Below are 15,946 nucleotides of genomic sequence, written 5' to 3'. Positions count from 1 at the left end.
CTGAAATAGTGAAAAACATTTATGGGTTACATCGGCCAAAAGTTTGAGGTCATCTTTTAGAAATATAAAATGAATTTGCTGCTAGCTCATCCATTGTTTTTCCGCCCAACCTAAGCTCATCCAGGTGCATTATCATATGAAGCACAATAAGTTTTACTTTATGGGCATGGCAAGGAAACGGGCAAAACGGAAACAAGACACGACCGGATTATGCGGGAAAAATTCCAATCAGGGCATTCAAGATCAAGTGAAAAATATTCTTTATCATAGTTAGGCCGATACAAATATTTGAAAACAATTATTTTCCCCCGCGAATTTTTATGCCCAAAAATAATAATTTTATGGGGGCAACATTAAATTTTTCGGTAAATTTTGAGGATTTTCAAATAATTCTTCCCCAAATCCGAGGAGCTTTTTTTTCACATTTTAATATTTATTTTTTATTATACCCCCCTCTCCCCCGTGACCTCACAAAGACCAGTAGGACATAAATCTAATTAAATATTTGTATCTGTATCGGGTGATCATATGAAATTTATCCAAAGGAGGACAATTCACCCGAATCGTGGCGAAAAAGAAGGACATTTGGTTGGAAAAAGAGGACATTGGAATAAAAGATACCGAATACAAAACTTCCTGTGTTCTAGGTAGGGCCATGGCTGCACGTCGCCAGCCACGCAGTCTACGGACTGCGAATCATCTTCCACCAGGTGGATCAACCTTTCTCGCTGTGTACTTCGCCTTCTTGTGCCCATTACTGTCCGGCATTCTGGCTACGTGGCCGTCTTACTGATGTCGTCCGATTTTCACGGTGTGAACGATGGAAGGTTTTCCTAACAGCTGATGCAAGGCGTGGTTTATTCGCATCCTACACGTACCATCCGCCATCTGCACACATGCATTCTCATGTTGTAACCTGTACACGGCAAGATGAACTGTGGCTCTGGAGCTGATTGGTGCGAAGTGATCACTGGAGACTTACTTGGAAAATGGAGGAGATGGTTTTGCAGAAAATAAGGGTAGTTCAGGTCCCAAATCATTTTAAAACAATGCCCTCTTGTTGGAAAATGTGCAAATCCACGTTTTCGATCATGCCAGCAAGAATGCACATGTCTTCTATGCATATCTTCCAGGGAAGGTACAAACATAACTTCTTTCAATCCCTCGACTATAAATGCAAGCAACTCTGATTGGAACCCGCCTTCTAGATAGTAGGCAAATTCCTAACAATATCAGTTGATAGTCCGGAAGCGAAACCTCTGATTCTTCCTTCCTTCCTGCTGGCGACAAGCGCAGAAGCAGGAATACACGGATGAGTAATCTGTACCCCATCCAGAGGTGAGCCAGTCAAAGGTTGAAAGCTCTGTACCCACATACAACAGATAATATCCAAGATCGACAGCCAAAACAGTTGAATAAATCCAGTTATTATTATTTATTCAGACTAAGGCCGAAGTGGCCTGTGCGGTATATAAGAGTCTTCTCCATTCGGCTCGGTCCATGGCTACACGTCGCCAATCACGCAGTTTACGGAGGGTCCGCAAGTCATCTTCTACCTGATCGATCCACCTTGCCCGCTGCGCACCTCGCCTTCTTGTGCCCGTTGGATCGTTGCCGAGAACCATTTTCACCGGATTACTGTCCGACATTCTGGCTAAGTGCTCGGCCCACCGCAGCCGTCCGATTTTCGCGGTGTGAACGATGGATGGTTCTCACAGCAGCTCATGCAACTCGTGGTTCATTCGCCTCCTCCACGTACCGTCCGCCATCTGCACCCCACCATAGATGGTATACAGCACTTTCCTTTCGAAAACTCCAAGTGCGCGTTGGTCCTCCACGAGCATCGTCCAGGTCTCGTGTCCGTAGAGGACTACCGGTTTAATGAGCGTTTTGTAGATTGTCAGTTTGGTTCGGCGGCGAACTCTATTCGATCGGAGCGTCTTGCGGAGTCCAAAGTACGTACGATTTCCAGCCACTATGGATTTTTGTTCAACATAAACTACACAATTTATATCTTTACAACTGCTTGAAACGTCTACAAGCCATTTGGACTGTAGTGGTTTCGATTGTATTACGATTCACGTAGACATTCATTCGCACTGATATAGAATATTGCAAGGAATATAAGTTATTACGAGTTTTTATTTACACAATTACGATTGATTTTCTCTATGGTAAAAATTATCGTATACGATGCATTCAATACAACATTGTTCGACAATAATCTGACAAAGTTTGATATGGAATGCGATTAAGATTTTTGATGGACGCAAATGCGACTTTATTTGCTGTTTGTTATACGATATGTGGTTTACTGGGTAGCTCTCCTGGTAGTTGGTCAACCCCAGGGGCTTTGTTGTTCTTCAGCCGGCCAATCTCCACCTGAATTTCCTGGAGATCCGGAGCCGGTAAAAATATGTCCTGCACGCGTTCTCCCACGCCATCTTCGTCTGACACATCGCCATTCAGGTGTTCTTCGTAGTGCTGCCGCCACCTTTGGATCACCTCACGCTCGTTCGTAAGAAGTTTCCCGTTTATGTCCTTACACATATCAGGCTGTGGCACGTGGCTCTTACGTGAACGGTTTAACTTCTCATAGAATTTTCGTGTGTTATTAGCGCGGTACAGTTGCTCCGTCTCATCACGGTCTCGATCTTCCTGCTGGCGCTTTTTCCTCCGGAAAATCGAGTTTTGTCTGTTCCGCGCCTGTTTATATCGTGCCTCGTTCGACCTCGTGCGGTGTTGCAGCAATTTCGCCTATGCTGCATTCTTCTCTTCTACCAACTGCTCACATTCGCCGTCATACCAGTCGTTTCTCAGATCCGGGGGCACCGTGCCAAGTGCAGCGGTTGCTGCGAATATCTCTCCAGCCATCTTCAAGAGACGCTGCGCCTAGCTGCTCTTCCGTTGGGAGTACCACTTCCAGCTGCTGCGCGTATTCTTGGGCTAGTCTACCGTCTTGTAGCCCAATGTTAAGCCGCGACGTCCGACTTCGACGCGTGTTGTACACCGTTGAGAGTTTCGAGCGCAAGCATACTGCAACGAGGTAGTGGTCGGATTCCACGAAAATACGTGTGTATTTAAATAAAACCCGTTTTTCTCAAAAACTGGCCGTGTTACAAAAAATTACATTTTTTTAAATCGATTAAGACCTTTACCGTCAATGAAACTATGAGTTATCCCACGAAAAACTTCACAAAAAATCAAAGAATTTCAGGTGGAATATTCAGGTGGTATATAAAAAGCATTGAAAGTTAAGATTAGGCGAGAAATTAATGAATACCACCCGTGTAAAAAAAAATACCTAGATATGGTTGAAGGGAGTAAAACACAGTTTACTAGCGTAATTAATTTATCAATACAGACCTCATTCGAATTTTGTAGCATTTAATTTTGGTAACAAAATCATTAGAATTTGCCAACATTTTTCATTTAACTTCTTTTTTGATACGTTCGTAAATTCTTCCATAATTTAAAGTATTGGCCCACAGTGCACCGTCTACTCGGTTGAGAGCTCGGGCTCTCCCTTTCACTCCACTTCATTGGTCGTGTTATTTCCAACAACCATTCAACCGCAGTAGTCGCGCTTTATTCATGAGTCTCTCGCCCGTTCCTTCCTCGGTCGTCGGCGTCAGCGAGATCCATTAATGCGAATGAGTCTGTGCGTAGGCAGTCTCATTCAGGCCTTCGATGGGTCCACCTCTGTGTGTTGTGTTGCAGGGCCTTTTTTTGCGTCGCGGTCGGTTCGTCGAATGGCTCTTTCAGTTCCATACTGTGGTCGCGAGTACTCGATTTGTAGCAGTCGATTGTGCGTCTCAGAAGTTGTCGGTCCGATCAAGTGTAGCCCCATGGGGCAATAGGAAATCGTTTTTGTGTGCTTGTAAAACTTGGTAATTGAGAAATTAAGAGTGAATATTGTTACTTGCGTAGAACGGTTATACGATAGCGATTTCATTATCCACCAGCATCCTATGCTTCGTCTGAGCAAGAAATCCGCTGGACTGTCAAACATTCCAGCAGCAAGCATCTGTTCAGGAAGCTCAACATTTGGTATATTAACGTTACGCATATGAACGATCTAAACATTAGAAGTATGTCGTAATGATCTCAGCGACTTTTTTTAAACTTTGCATAAAGCCATTTATGCCATAAATATTTTATGTATATCGTTTTTATGCCAAATGAAGTATTTCCATCCTCCCATGCCACTTTACTGTTTGCTGGACCCTATATCGTATACGGTCGTGTTCGTGCATCAGACGAAGCGGTGAATTCCGCACAACTCAGCTGCTCGGTCAATGTATGGATGCGAACATAAACGTGGAAGAAAGTCCAAGTTGCAGAAAGTCCCATGGGATGCTGTTGGGACACAACAGGAGAAGCAGAAAAAAAGAATTGAATGAACGTGCTAAGTGTGTGTCCAGATTGATTGAATTGTTTTCAAGTGACGCAAGTGAGAGTTTACCTTGTAGACACCCCCTTGATGCGATAACCACCGGTGAGGGGTTGACGCATATTGTCGTTACGCTTCCCGGAATCGAAGAACGAACCTTTGGATGGAGGAGTTTTAGATGAATCATTGTCGGATACCGAATGTGCAACGGGGAATTGGCAACACAGTGCAAGTGGATGATGGAATGAGACTTTGAAGAGTGACTAAGCGAAACGGCGGGGGAAAATTGTTTGAATTCTAGGTTGCGCCGCCTGCGAAGGGAATTGTTCCGTCTGAAAACAAGTGCATCAATTTACAATGTGACATGTGGCTCAGTTTGCATGAAGGGTTTTGAGTGGCCGTCTGTGTATAAGAATTTGCAATTCAAATCAAGTTTTAGTAATACTTGGGTGCTTTGTGATCAGATTGATCACTACAAGAGTAATATTTTGCTGCATCAATCTTTTTTGTATGTAAGTATCTTATTATCTTTTATAAGTAATATATCTGATTTATTTTGAAAAATGAATATATCTAGTTTTTTTTTTACACGGTGGGTTTTGGTCGATCAAGACCTTGAGCGTTAATGAAATTATGAGTTTACCCCATGGAGAAATTTACAAAAAATCAAAGAAAATTCAGGTGGCATTTGAAAAGCTTTGAACGATCAGGTTAATCGGGAAATTAAAGAATACCAACCGTGTAAAAAATATTGGGTGTATTCCCATAAAATAAATTTAAATATTGCATGCATAATCCAATATATCTAACACACTCTAAAATATTTCTCAAACTTCTTACATGGAAAATAAAAGTTTAAAAATTTTGAAAATTCCAATATTTAGTAAATGAATGGGAATTTATGTTGAAAATATGTCGAAAAATAAAAAAAAATTGATAGATTCAAGATATTTTTATAATGGATAAAAAACTGGATAAACAAAATTCCAAAAATTGCGAAATTGATGAAATCACTAGTAAAAAATTTCTATTGATCAAAACGTGCTTAGGTTGATTATTTATCAACATAAAAATATTCAGTTCAATCAAAGTTAATTGCCTATTTTCCAGGTATTCACTGCTTTTATGGTATTTAACCAGGAACTGAGGATACGGGTAACGCTACAATAAATCTAATAATTGGTCGCAGTGGCACACCCGAACAGGAAAAAAAAAACAGGAATTTTAACAATTCATTGTTACATCATCGCCCCTTCGCTGGCGTTTTAGTACAAATTCAAATAAATAATCGCTTAATCCTCGCGATGGATAAGCAATTGAGCACCTATACTAAAAGATCAGATAAGGAGTTGCTAATACTTACTTACTTGATACTTGATGGGCCACAGCTCCTCGATGAACCTACGCCGAATGGAGTATCCTGGGCCAATCGCTTCCAGTCGCCTCCTGAAGTTTAGCGCCCATAGGTCCTCTTGATTTCATAGTTGCACATCGCGTTGTGGTCGGAACAACATGAAATCATGATATCAGCTCGTTGGGCCTGCGTCCTATGTATGATGCCTTCAACAAAGTTTTCCTTCAGAAACTCACTCACTCATGTGTTCTGAGCACCCCTAGGGGTACATGGACCCAATGTGAAAGATCTTCATCCTAGGCGGCTGATCTGGGCCCTTATTCCTATCGACTTCCTTTATATCTTTTTAGACTGAGCTCGGTACAAAATCGATAGCAACCCATCATGTCCTTACATGTTGTTAGAGATTATGCGCATGTTTCACGATTTAGATATGTCCTAATCGGAAGCTCTGAGTTTTCTAAATCATTCTAGAGTTCCGATTGTTGGCTTACCAGGTCATTTAGCCTCGGTTCTTAACTAATATCATCCCATCACCCATCATATCTACAAAGGCCTTTCAAGACCATGCGTATGATTAACTAATTAGAAATGTGCAAATATGAGGTTTCAAGGTCTCGAAATCAATCTGGAGCTCAAATCAATTGATTAACGATGTCAACTGGAGTTCAGACCAAATTTTCTACCAGGTCAACTATGTTCGGTAAGGGGTTTCCTAGGCTTGTCATGTTTCGGTAACATGACCATACGCTGTCTCTCCAATATATTCGAGAATGGCTGCTCGTCCTGGCTCCTCTGCATGGCTGAACATGTCCAGATTTGTCATTATGGATGCCTTTAACGCCATGTTCGGGATCTGGTCCGGACCAGGTGCTTTACTCAGGTCAAGGGTATTGGCCACCGTTAGTAGCTACTCTACCGCCATCCTCACCACCTTTTCGTCATCTGATCCAATCCTCGCGGTCAATGAGTTGGCCTATGGTGTGGGAATAGTACTTCAATTATCCTCTTCATCCTCATTGGACATCGCTCGGGAGGAGCCAGTGTTCCACTTGTTTTTGGCCTCTAGCAGCGTTTGCCCTCTCCGGTTAGTACAGTGGCTTCCCCACTCTGTCACCCACCCAGTCAACACGAACTCGTATAGGATGTTATAGTGGAGGCTATATACGTACAATTTGTATGGGGAAGTGCGTATATCGCCTCCATTTAAGCATCTTATTTGACACTATATACTATCTTGTGCTGACTGGGTCAATTGTAGAGGGTGAGCTGCGTTACTTGTACGATTTCCTCATATTATCGCTCATCGGGCAAGCAGGCTCACCCATATCGTGGTTGTATGCCTGGTTCCTGCTCGCATATAGCGTGCACGATGGTTCTTTTTGCCATCTTTGCCGCACTGCCTACATGGGTAACTCCTGTTCGTACGCATGTGCTGCCACCAGTACTGGAATTTCTCATTTTCAATGAAAGATGTCACGCGATGTTTACATATCTGCTTCTTTCAATATGTATAGAAACGCGGAGAATGAATGGCATGTCACAAAAATCTAAAAAAATATTTGTCCCGTGACAGAGCATGAAAGTGTGCAATATCTGCTTTATTTTTGTGTTTATTACCATTTTCAACCCGGTGAATTAAAGGAATATGATTAGTTTATCGACTAGTCACTATTCTTCGCATATATCTATTAAAATAACTTTAAACTTAAATTTTAAAATAAAGCACAACATCCTTTCATGACTGCCTTTCATGCGAAATTGATCAAAGAACCCACGATTATTTCATTTGATCGCCTGAAATAGAAAAAAGCGTTTTGCTCTCTGCCTTATGACGATCACGACTTATTCCAGTACTGGCTGCCACCACTTTACCTTCGTTTTTGATGGCAGAGGTTATCTCTACCCCTATCGTGGACTCGTTTAGCTGTTTACATTGGAGGGTCACCTCATCGTGCAGAGTCCACACTTCAACGCCCTCACCTAGGACTTTCTGAGCTAGCGCTCCATATGAGGTACCGCCTGCCTGTGAACCCTCACTCTAACTTTCACTTACTCAAAGACTGAGTAAAATTGTATTGCTATCTCTTTTTTTCTCATGGAAATTTTACTCAGTTTCCGTCAAAAGCGGGACTACTCATAGCTATGAGTTATCCTGCTTTTGGCGGAAACTGAGTAAAATTTCCGTGAGAAGAAAAGAGAGGGCAATACAATTTTACTCAGTCACTGAGTAAGTGAAAGTTAGCGTGCTTCCTTAGTACAAGGATCATCTCTCTCGTTCTCGTCTGCTTTATGCTACGAACATTTTTTTACCGAGGTCCGCCAGCTTCACAGCCCTGCCATCGCGGTGAGCACGCCGCCGTAACGCTCTTTCTCTGTTTTCATAAGCAGCGCATACCCTTCTCCCGAGCTCTCGCCCGGCGCATTGCTGCCACTTTCTCCTTTATCGATTTCATGGCTACCGTTTGCTAGGAACCATCCAACCGATGCTTCTCTTGATCGGCTTGGCTTCCCGCCTCCGGCGGCCGACTGGCTTGTTTCAGCCTTGCTCTCTTCTTACGCCCTTCATCTTTGCTTGCATGGGTCTGCTCTCCGGGTTTGCGCTCTGTAAGTAGTGCTTATTGCCGGGTGAGTCCCTGGCGCGCTTGTCTGTCCTCCATTCAGCCACTCTATTGCTGAGTTCGAAATCTAACGCCTCCTGTGCCATGGTTGTGGTACGATGGAAAGAGAAGGGAGCCGTCCGTGTGCTCTTTTCCGCCTTCCATGCTAACCGCGACCACTGCCTGTTCCTGCTTTGCAGTAATAACCGAATTGCGAAGCTTAAATAGGTTCAGCTTCAGGTTTCTCGACATATTTGCCCGTCCATTGGTGAAGTCGATGATGGCATCGAGCTGCACCATGACAACGGTCAAGCTCGGCTGCAGCGTGTCCACCGTTAGCGTTTTCCTCGACGACTGCTTCGCCACTCGTCTTCTCTAGCTTCATCTCTCTTGCATCCGATGCGTTAGTTGGACACCTATGCAAACCTCTCCTTGTGAAGGTATTCACTTTCTTTGCTCTGTTGGTTGGTTTAATTTTATCCATGACTATTAAATCCTTCCTTGGGACAACCCTCAAACCCAGTTGGAATAGTCGCTTTCTATTCTTAATCCCATGGTTATGTCTGCTGATGCAGTGAAGCCATGTGGGTTTGGCATGCTGGTGTTCAGAGCCGAATCGGCGTAAGTCAGGATGAAATCAACTGGTTCTACTGCCATCTGGTTGGGTGGGCCAGCTGGCTGGATTGGGACGGCGTGCTTTACTGCCTCTCACGGGACAAAAGGCAGCTGTGGCATTACCCACCATTTCAAGATGGTGCCACAGGCTTTACTCAAGGAGTGGAATGATCCGACTGTCAACCTTTGCTGCACTGTATCCATCTCGATTTTCGCTCGTGTCCGTTGACGTTGCGTTGTCGAAGCTCTTGACTGGGCTAGTGTGCCTTGAGCGGCGCACGGTCGCATTGGTATGACTTACTTGCGGATGCATGTATCGATTTGTAGAGGTTTAACAGAGCCCACTGTCAAACCCCTCTAGCTCGCAGTGGCCATGGGGAGAGTCCTTGACATAGCCCTTGATGCCCGCAGGACAGTGCCTGTATGGATTGATAATAGTTTTGTACCAAGCGTAATTGACCTGGTAGACCGAAGTTCAGAACTCTAGAATAGTTTGAAAAACATCAGTGGCAATATTGAACCATGTTTTCGATAATCTTTGAAATAGGTGTTGGCACATTTTTGAGAAAAACAGTAATAGAATCGTTATTGTGCGGTGTTATTGTCAAGTTTGCGTCCATTTAAAAGTAGCCAACTGTCGATCCGTTCTCCGATTATAATAGATCGTAGGTGTGTTCGGTAAACAATTTGAAGTCAGTTTCAGACAATATATGTGCTGGCGACTATTTTGGGTATGTAAATATGTAAATTTAGCTGAGAAATGTCGAAGATATGGCCAAGCAGCCAAATCTATGTCATTATTTATTATTATCGCCAAGTCGTTCTCCTGGTCAGCCCACCTCGCTCGCTTTGCTCCACGCCTACTTGTACCTGCCGAACCGCCCGCGCTGCATCCTTCTACTTCTTCAAAATCTGTCTGCATTCGTTGTTGATCCAATAGGTGCGTCGATTACGTCCTACATTACACGATGTTGCTCTCCGCTGTGTCGTTAAGGTCACTCCTGACGGAATCCAAGATTAAAAGTGCTCGCGTTTTCGGGCGCACACCACTCGATACGGAAGCAACGCAAAACTGTCATTTTTATTATTTCACGCATGCTGCGACGCAGCAAAGCTAAATCAACAAAAATGACAGTTGTGCGCCGCCTCTGAATCGAGTGGTGTGCCTCCGAAAACGCGAGCACTTATAATCTTGGATTCCGTCAGGAGTGACCTTAATGGCTGCTTCTGGCTGGCTGTTCTCCAGCAGTCCTCGAGAGGGACGCCATCATCTTCCGGCAACGCTGCTTCGAGACGCTGCGCGTAATGCAGTGGCGACATCAGATTGCTTCAGTCGCTCTAGGTCGTACCGGGGCAGCCGTCGGTACCGAACATTGTTGAAGACGGATAGGTCTGGGCGCAGTTTAACCATCACTAGATAGTGGTCAGACTCGATGTTAGCGCCACGATATATCCTGACGTCGATAATGTCGGAGAAGTGCCGTCCATCAATCAGAACATCGATTTGTGAGTCTGTATCCAAGTGATCTCCAGGTGAGCGTTTTAATCTTCTATGTCCTATGATGATTTTGACGTCTTGGCTTGGGCAGCTGTCGTACTCACGTTCGAGCTTAGAATGCGTCCTTACCATAACCAGTGCTTCCGGAGTGTGGGCTATGGACGTTGATTATGCTAAAGTTGCTAAATACGACACAAATACCTTAAGTGTGAGTTTTTTTTGGCACTATGGGAAGGTGAACTAGCAGGCAGAAGAGACGTCCTAGGCGAGCCCCACAACTCTGACGAGCCCCAGGCAGTGTTGTCCTACACTCAATGCGAAAAATTCTGCTCTTTGATTTTACTCCATCTAAACGATTTTATAATCTTAGTTAAGTAAGTGTAACTAATAGAGGGATATTTGAATTTTCTAAATGTCATGTCAAACTATTGAAAAAATGCACACCAGAGCCTCAGGAGCGCGCGCACTGAAAATACACTGGAGTGTTTTCACTGGAGTGTATTTTCAGCGCGCGCGCTCCTGAGGCTCTGGTGTGAATTTTTTCAATAGTTTGACATGACATTTAGAAAATTCAAATATCCTTCTATTAGTTACACTTACTTAGTTAAGACTGTAAAATCGTTTAGATGAAGTAAAATCAAAGAGCAGAATTTTTCGCACTGAGTGTAGGACAACACTGGCCCCAGGACATACTTGCTGTTATGTTCGTGCTGCTCAGGTACTCATTTTTATCAATAATCATTGCTTTCACGCAGCACATTTACTTGCATGACCTTTTTCCTAATCCAAATCCATTAAAAAACCTCAAATACCCCAAAGAACAGTATTATGTTTAAATAAACCATCGCCATTTGTACTTAATGCTAATATGTATTTAGTGTTCGTTTTGTTGTAAGTTGAACGTACATATATGGATCAGATTATTAGTTTCATTTTTTCTCCATTTCTGGGTGAAATCAGCCTCTTGAACGTGCTTTCTTTGATTCGTTAACGGTTTACTCCCCGAAAGCATCAATCGGATGCAGCCAACGTGCGCCAAGGGGCAATCGCAACGACGGGTGGTTGTAGTGGGTTCGGAACTTCCTGATTGCTCCCCGCGGTGCTTTTTGCTAGCAAAACACGGTGAAGGTAAAATACAAAGTGATCCAGTGGTAAAATAAAGATAGATCAACTATCGGCTTCGTCTTTAAAATAGATTGGTGGTGGTTGTCTGTCTGCTGACCATCGAAAGCGAAAAACCTAACTTCGATGCTATTAGCCGCCAAGATGGTAGAAGATTTCTACGCGTGTATGATCGTATGTGGAATAGGGTGCTCTTAAAAATAATATTGCTGAAAGCTATGGCACCCCATCATAAAATGGAAGTTCTATATAACTCGCACAATCAACAAAAATACACTTAGGAATGACAGTGGCACATAAATGCAATTAATGTTAATCATATCCTTATAAAAGTTTTAATCTTGAACTTCTTATAACTTGAAATATAAGGCAAGTGTGGATCAATCTATTTTTTAATAGAGTTCAAATTGATATTTCTGAATGTATGCAAAATTACATTAGTTTCAATATTGAACTTCTTATGAATACCCTAATCTGTAGCGATGCAATTCCATTCGATCAATGTGTACCACTATACCATGCGATGAATGGATGTAAAACGGCATGATTTGCCACTGTTTTCACTGTAGGGGGTTAAAAGCAAGGCAAAACAAATGGGGAGAGTAGCTTTTCCTCACTCTCATGAGGTTTCTACACTGAAATAAATATTGTTGTAATTATAACCATGGAACAGTATTTAAAAATACTATTTTAGAATGTGTTTATATTAAACAAATAAACGCTTAAAATAACTACATGTTTGTTGAAAATACTATGGTGTCAATAGTACATGGTATTATCAACAATCATGCATGGTACTTTTGGCGCGATCAAATCAGTTCTGCAGCGACGTTAGTTCAAGAAACAAAATAAGCTTGAGAGTTTTGTTTTTCATTAAATTGAATATATTTCATATCATAACATTGGCGTTAGCAAAGATCTTCGTGTAATCGGCTATGCATTCCAGGTTCGTATGTATGAATTTTCTCAAGACAACACTAAATTTTATGCAAATAAATATTTTCATTTTGCAGGCGGCAGAAAATAAACGTTTTCAACTCAGTAACAGCACCAAGAAGAATTGTTTGGTAGCTAAGATGAGGTATGATCTTTTTCGCCTACTTTCGTAACTATTAGTAATATGCTTTTTCATACAATTGTCAGATGTTCTCCAATAAATAAAAACTGGTGGAAACTTTCTGATTACTTACTCGACGGAAATTTCAACACCATGGAATCATCATTAAGGCATTGCTCCGGAGTTTTGGCAAGAGAAGATAATTTACAGCTCCTCGGTCAGCATATTGTTTGTGAGGTGAATGGCAAAATTTTTTTAAGCCAAAAAATCCAGAAGAAGCCGGCAAATCCCTAAAAAAGACAAGATATGGCTTCGATTTTGCGGCATTGGAACCTTGTGTCGTTCCCTTTTAAATTTCTGTACTATTCAAGAGAAAAAAACGGAAATAAATGGCACCAAATATGCATTGATTTTAATCGGATTATTTTTTGTTTGTTTATTTTGATTTTCTACTAACTACCAAATAGTTGTTATTTTGAACGCACCAGAATTTTTATTTTTACTATTCATTATTATTAAGTTAACCACAAACATGGTATTTTCTTCTGTCATTCTTATCTAAGCATCCATGGTAATTTTAACAACATATTTCGTTTGGGATGACTGTAATGTATAGTCTGCACAAATCAAGTGGCGTTGTGTATTTAATTTAACCTATCAAAATAGTAATTTTAACCGCACCGCTGTTTTCAGTGAGGTTAAAGGTCACATGTACAATCGTAAAATCTGCGATGTACTGACGTGACTGGGTTGGACATTATGCCACACGCCAGTCCAGTTGTTGTACATTGTGTAGGAGGTGACTCAGCGTTCCATTCAATGTCTGACATTGGTTATTTTTATGCGCTCAACTAGGAGCGGTGGCTACAGGATGTCATGGCGAAGGACCCCATAATTAATAGTTATTTTATTACGCACGCCAGAGAAATGCTTACAAGCGGACCTTTTCAAGGATTTGTTCTCAGCCTTGTTGTGCTGTGATTGCTTGAGGGTAACGTTTCTACAAATAATTTCACAACACAATATGATACGCTTGTTTACAATAATTGATAGTCGGTCAATTCGAACACAAGGATTCGACATTCATTAAACATAGTTATGAAAGTTCACGATTCAATTGCCTACGCCCTACAAGATGGTATTTTTTTGCAATAAAAAGAAAAGCTTATTGAACTTTGATTTTAAGGGAGGGGTGTTAGTATATGGGTATGACCACGGTCCTTTAATATCGTCGTTATCACTCAATCAATGATTACAATTGTTATTTATTCCGACTTTTTTGTTCTCCCCCTTACAGACACCTCCGGAGAGCTAAACTTTCTCACTCCCAACTCGGCTAAGGACATTCAGCGAGAATTCACCGCCGGCATCAAGGAGCGTTGCAAAATTCCGGTGATCAACTGCCAGGCAGTAACGACCGTGTTGGATCCCTTGACCGGAAACATCAGCACCGTTCTCACGACGACGTCCCCACAGGCAGAGACGGCTACCACGCCGGTTGCCAGCAAAAAGCCCAGCTACCTGAATCTGGCCTGCTGTGTGAATGGCTACTCGAATCTGACGACGTACGATTCGAAGCTGAGGCAGGACATCAACAAGTCCCGGGAAGTGTCACCGAACCGACCGATCATTGCCACGCTGCACTACAACCGGTCGGAGGGTGGCAATTTCCAGCTGACTGCTCCCACGCTCAGCTACATCAGTATGAACAATACAATCAACAACAACATCAACAGTGGGGGCAAATTCGGTGGGATGGTGAATGGTTCGGGTCGGTATGTAGGTGGTGGCGGGGGCGGTGCTGCCACCGGTCAGGATGTGACGGATAATGCCGTGTTTAATGGGAACGGATTCAGTGGCGGGGGGTTGAGGACAAAAGTGATTTCATCGCAGTCCCAAATTAGCAGCGTGAAGGAGACAGAAAAGGTTGTTAAGAAGAGCTTTATTCAGCAGCGCGTCGAAAAGTTGTATGGTAACGCGGAAGGTGTTGTGATTAATAAGCAAATCTACAATAGCAATGAGAGGAAATATTTGAACAACATTGCTAACGAAAATGTAAGCAAAAACTACGCGAACGCGCTGCACATGAATGGGATCGGAAGTGTAGCCACTAATGGTGCAACTCATGGGGTCGGTCCCGGGGGCGGCGGTGGTGGTGGTTGTGCTCTGGGTTTTGGTAGTGGAACAAAAGAGAATCTCGATGAAAACAATAAGGAAATAGCCGATGATCCAGATATGGAAGCGCTGCCAGTGTTGAGGCATTTGAGGCCCGAGTTTCGTGCGCAGCTCCAAATCTTCTCACCTAAAAAAGTTCCCAAGACGTCGCCGAGTCGGTCTATTGCGGTGGCTGGGAACGGAACTGTCAACGGCACCAACAACAATCATATAATCTCCAATGGAGACCTAAGGTAGGTTGAGTTTTTTTAGGTACGTACTATATTTACTTTGAAGTATTTTGCAATAAAACTAGCTCTGCCGACTCCCCCTAAATAGTGGAAAGCTTGAACGGGGTACCAAGAAAAAATAACTACACACTAGGGTGACAATGAAAATCGACTTTTCTAATTTCAAAAACTTCGTCTCCTCGAAAAAAGTCCCTATGCAAAATTTCAGCTCAATCGGACTCACGGTGTCTTTTTCCAATAACTTTATTTCAAAAAATTCGGCATGTCTGAAATTTTGCCACATGACAGAGGAGGCATATACCTTTCATTTGCGACCGGGATGTAAATAATCTGTCGGGGGGTCTAGTACAACTTTTTTTTAAGTTAGATGATCGTGTTTCATAGCGAAAACATGTACCATTCCCAAATTGTTGTTTGAATCATTCGGAATTAGAAGCATGAACGCATGAGTAATAAAATAATAATAAAATTATAAAAAATAAAATAAAATCAAATTATTTGATTGAAATTTACAGGTGCTTGACAACTTTGCCGAGGTATTTGCTGCATGCCTGCAAGAAAAGTTGGTTGCTGGATACGAGATAAAACTTAAAGAATTTGCAAAAAAACTGGCTTCAGGCTGGGCTTCCAAACAGCTCCAAATTTCATATCTTACGCTACCATGTTCCAGAGTTTTGTAACGCTACAGGATCTGGATTGGGACGATACGGTGAACAGGCCAGTGAAACCGTTCATTTTGACTTTGGATTGACCTGGCAGAAATTGAAAGTTCCGCTCAAGTAACATTTTTAGATTTATGATTTACTGCAAGAGTATTTGAATCCTACAACAATAAAACCATAGTCAAGGCATTTTATTCTTCATCGCTTACACCACAACCTCTTGAAGAGTAGTATCTGCCT

At 42.4% G+C, this 15,946-nt stretch overlaps 1 protein-coding gene across 1 annotated transcript in view; it reads left to right on the top strand.

The window, feature by feature from the left end:
- LOC134212641 (uncharacterized) overlaps nt 1-15,946 on the top strand; it is a 149,070-nt gene that overhangs the window by 103,609 nt on the left and 29,515 nt on the right. Inside the window, exon 4 of the mRNA XM_062690668.1 lies at nt 13,937-15,047. Coding sequence (XP_062546652.1) covers nt 13,937-15,047 — 1,111 coding nt within the window. The remainder of the gene's footprint in view (nt 1-13,936; nt 15,048-15,946) is intronic.

Source organism: Armigeres subalbatus, chromosome 2, assembly GCF_024139115.2.
Source record: "Armigeres subalbatus isolate Guangzhou_Male chromosome 2, GZ_Asu_2, whole genome shotgun sequence".
NCBI classification, from domain to species: Eukaryota; Metazoa; Arthropoda; class Insecta; order Diptera; family Culicidae; genus Armigeres; species Armigeres subalbatus.
The sequence above is the reverse complement of the archived record's forward strand: the minus strand, read 5'-3'. Positions and strand labels throughout refer to the sequence as shown.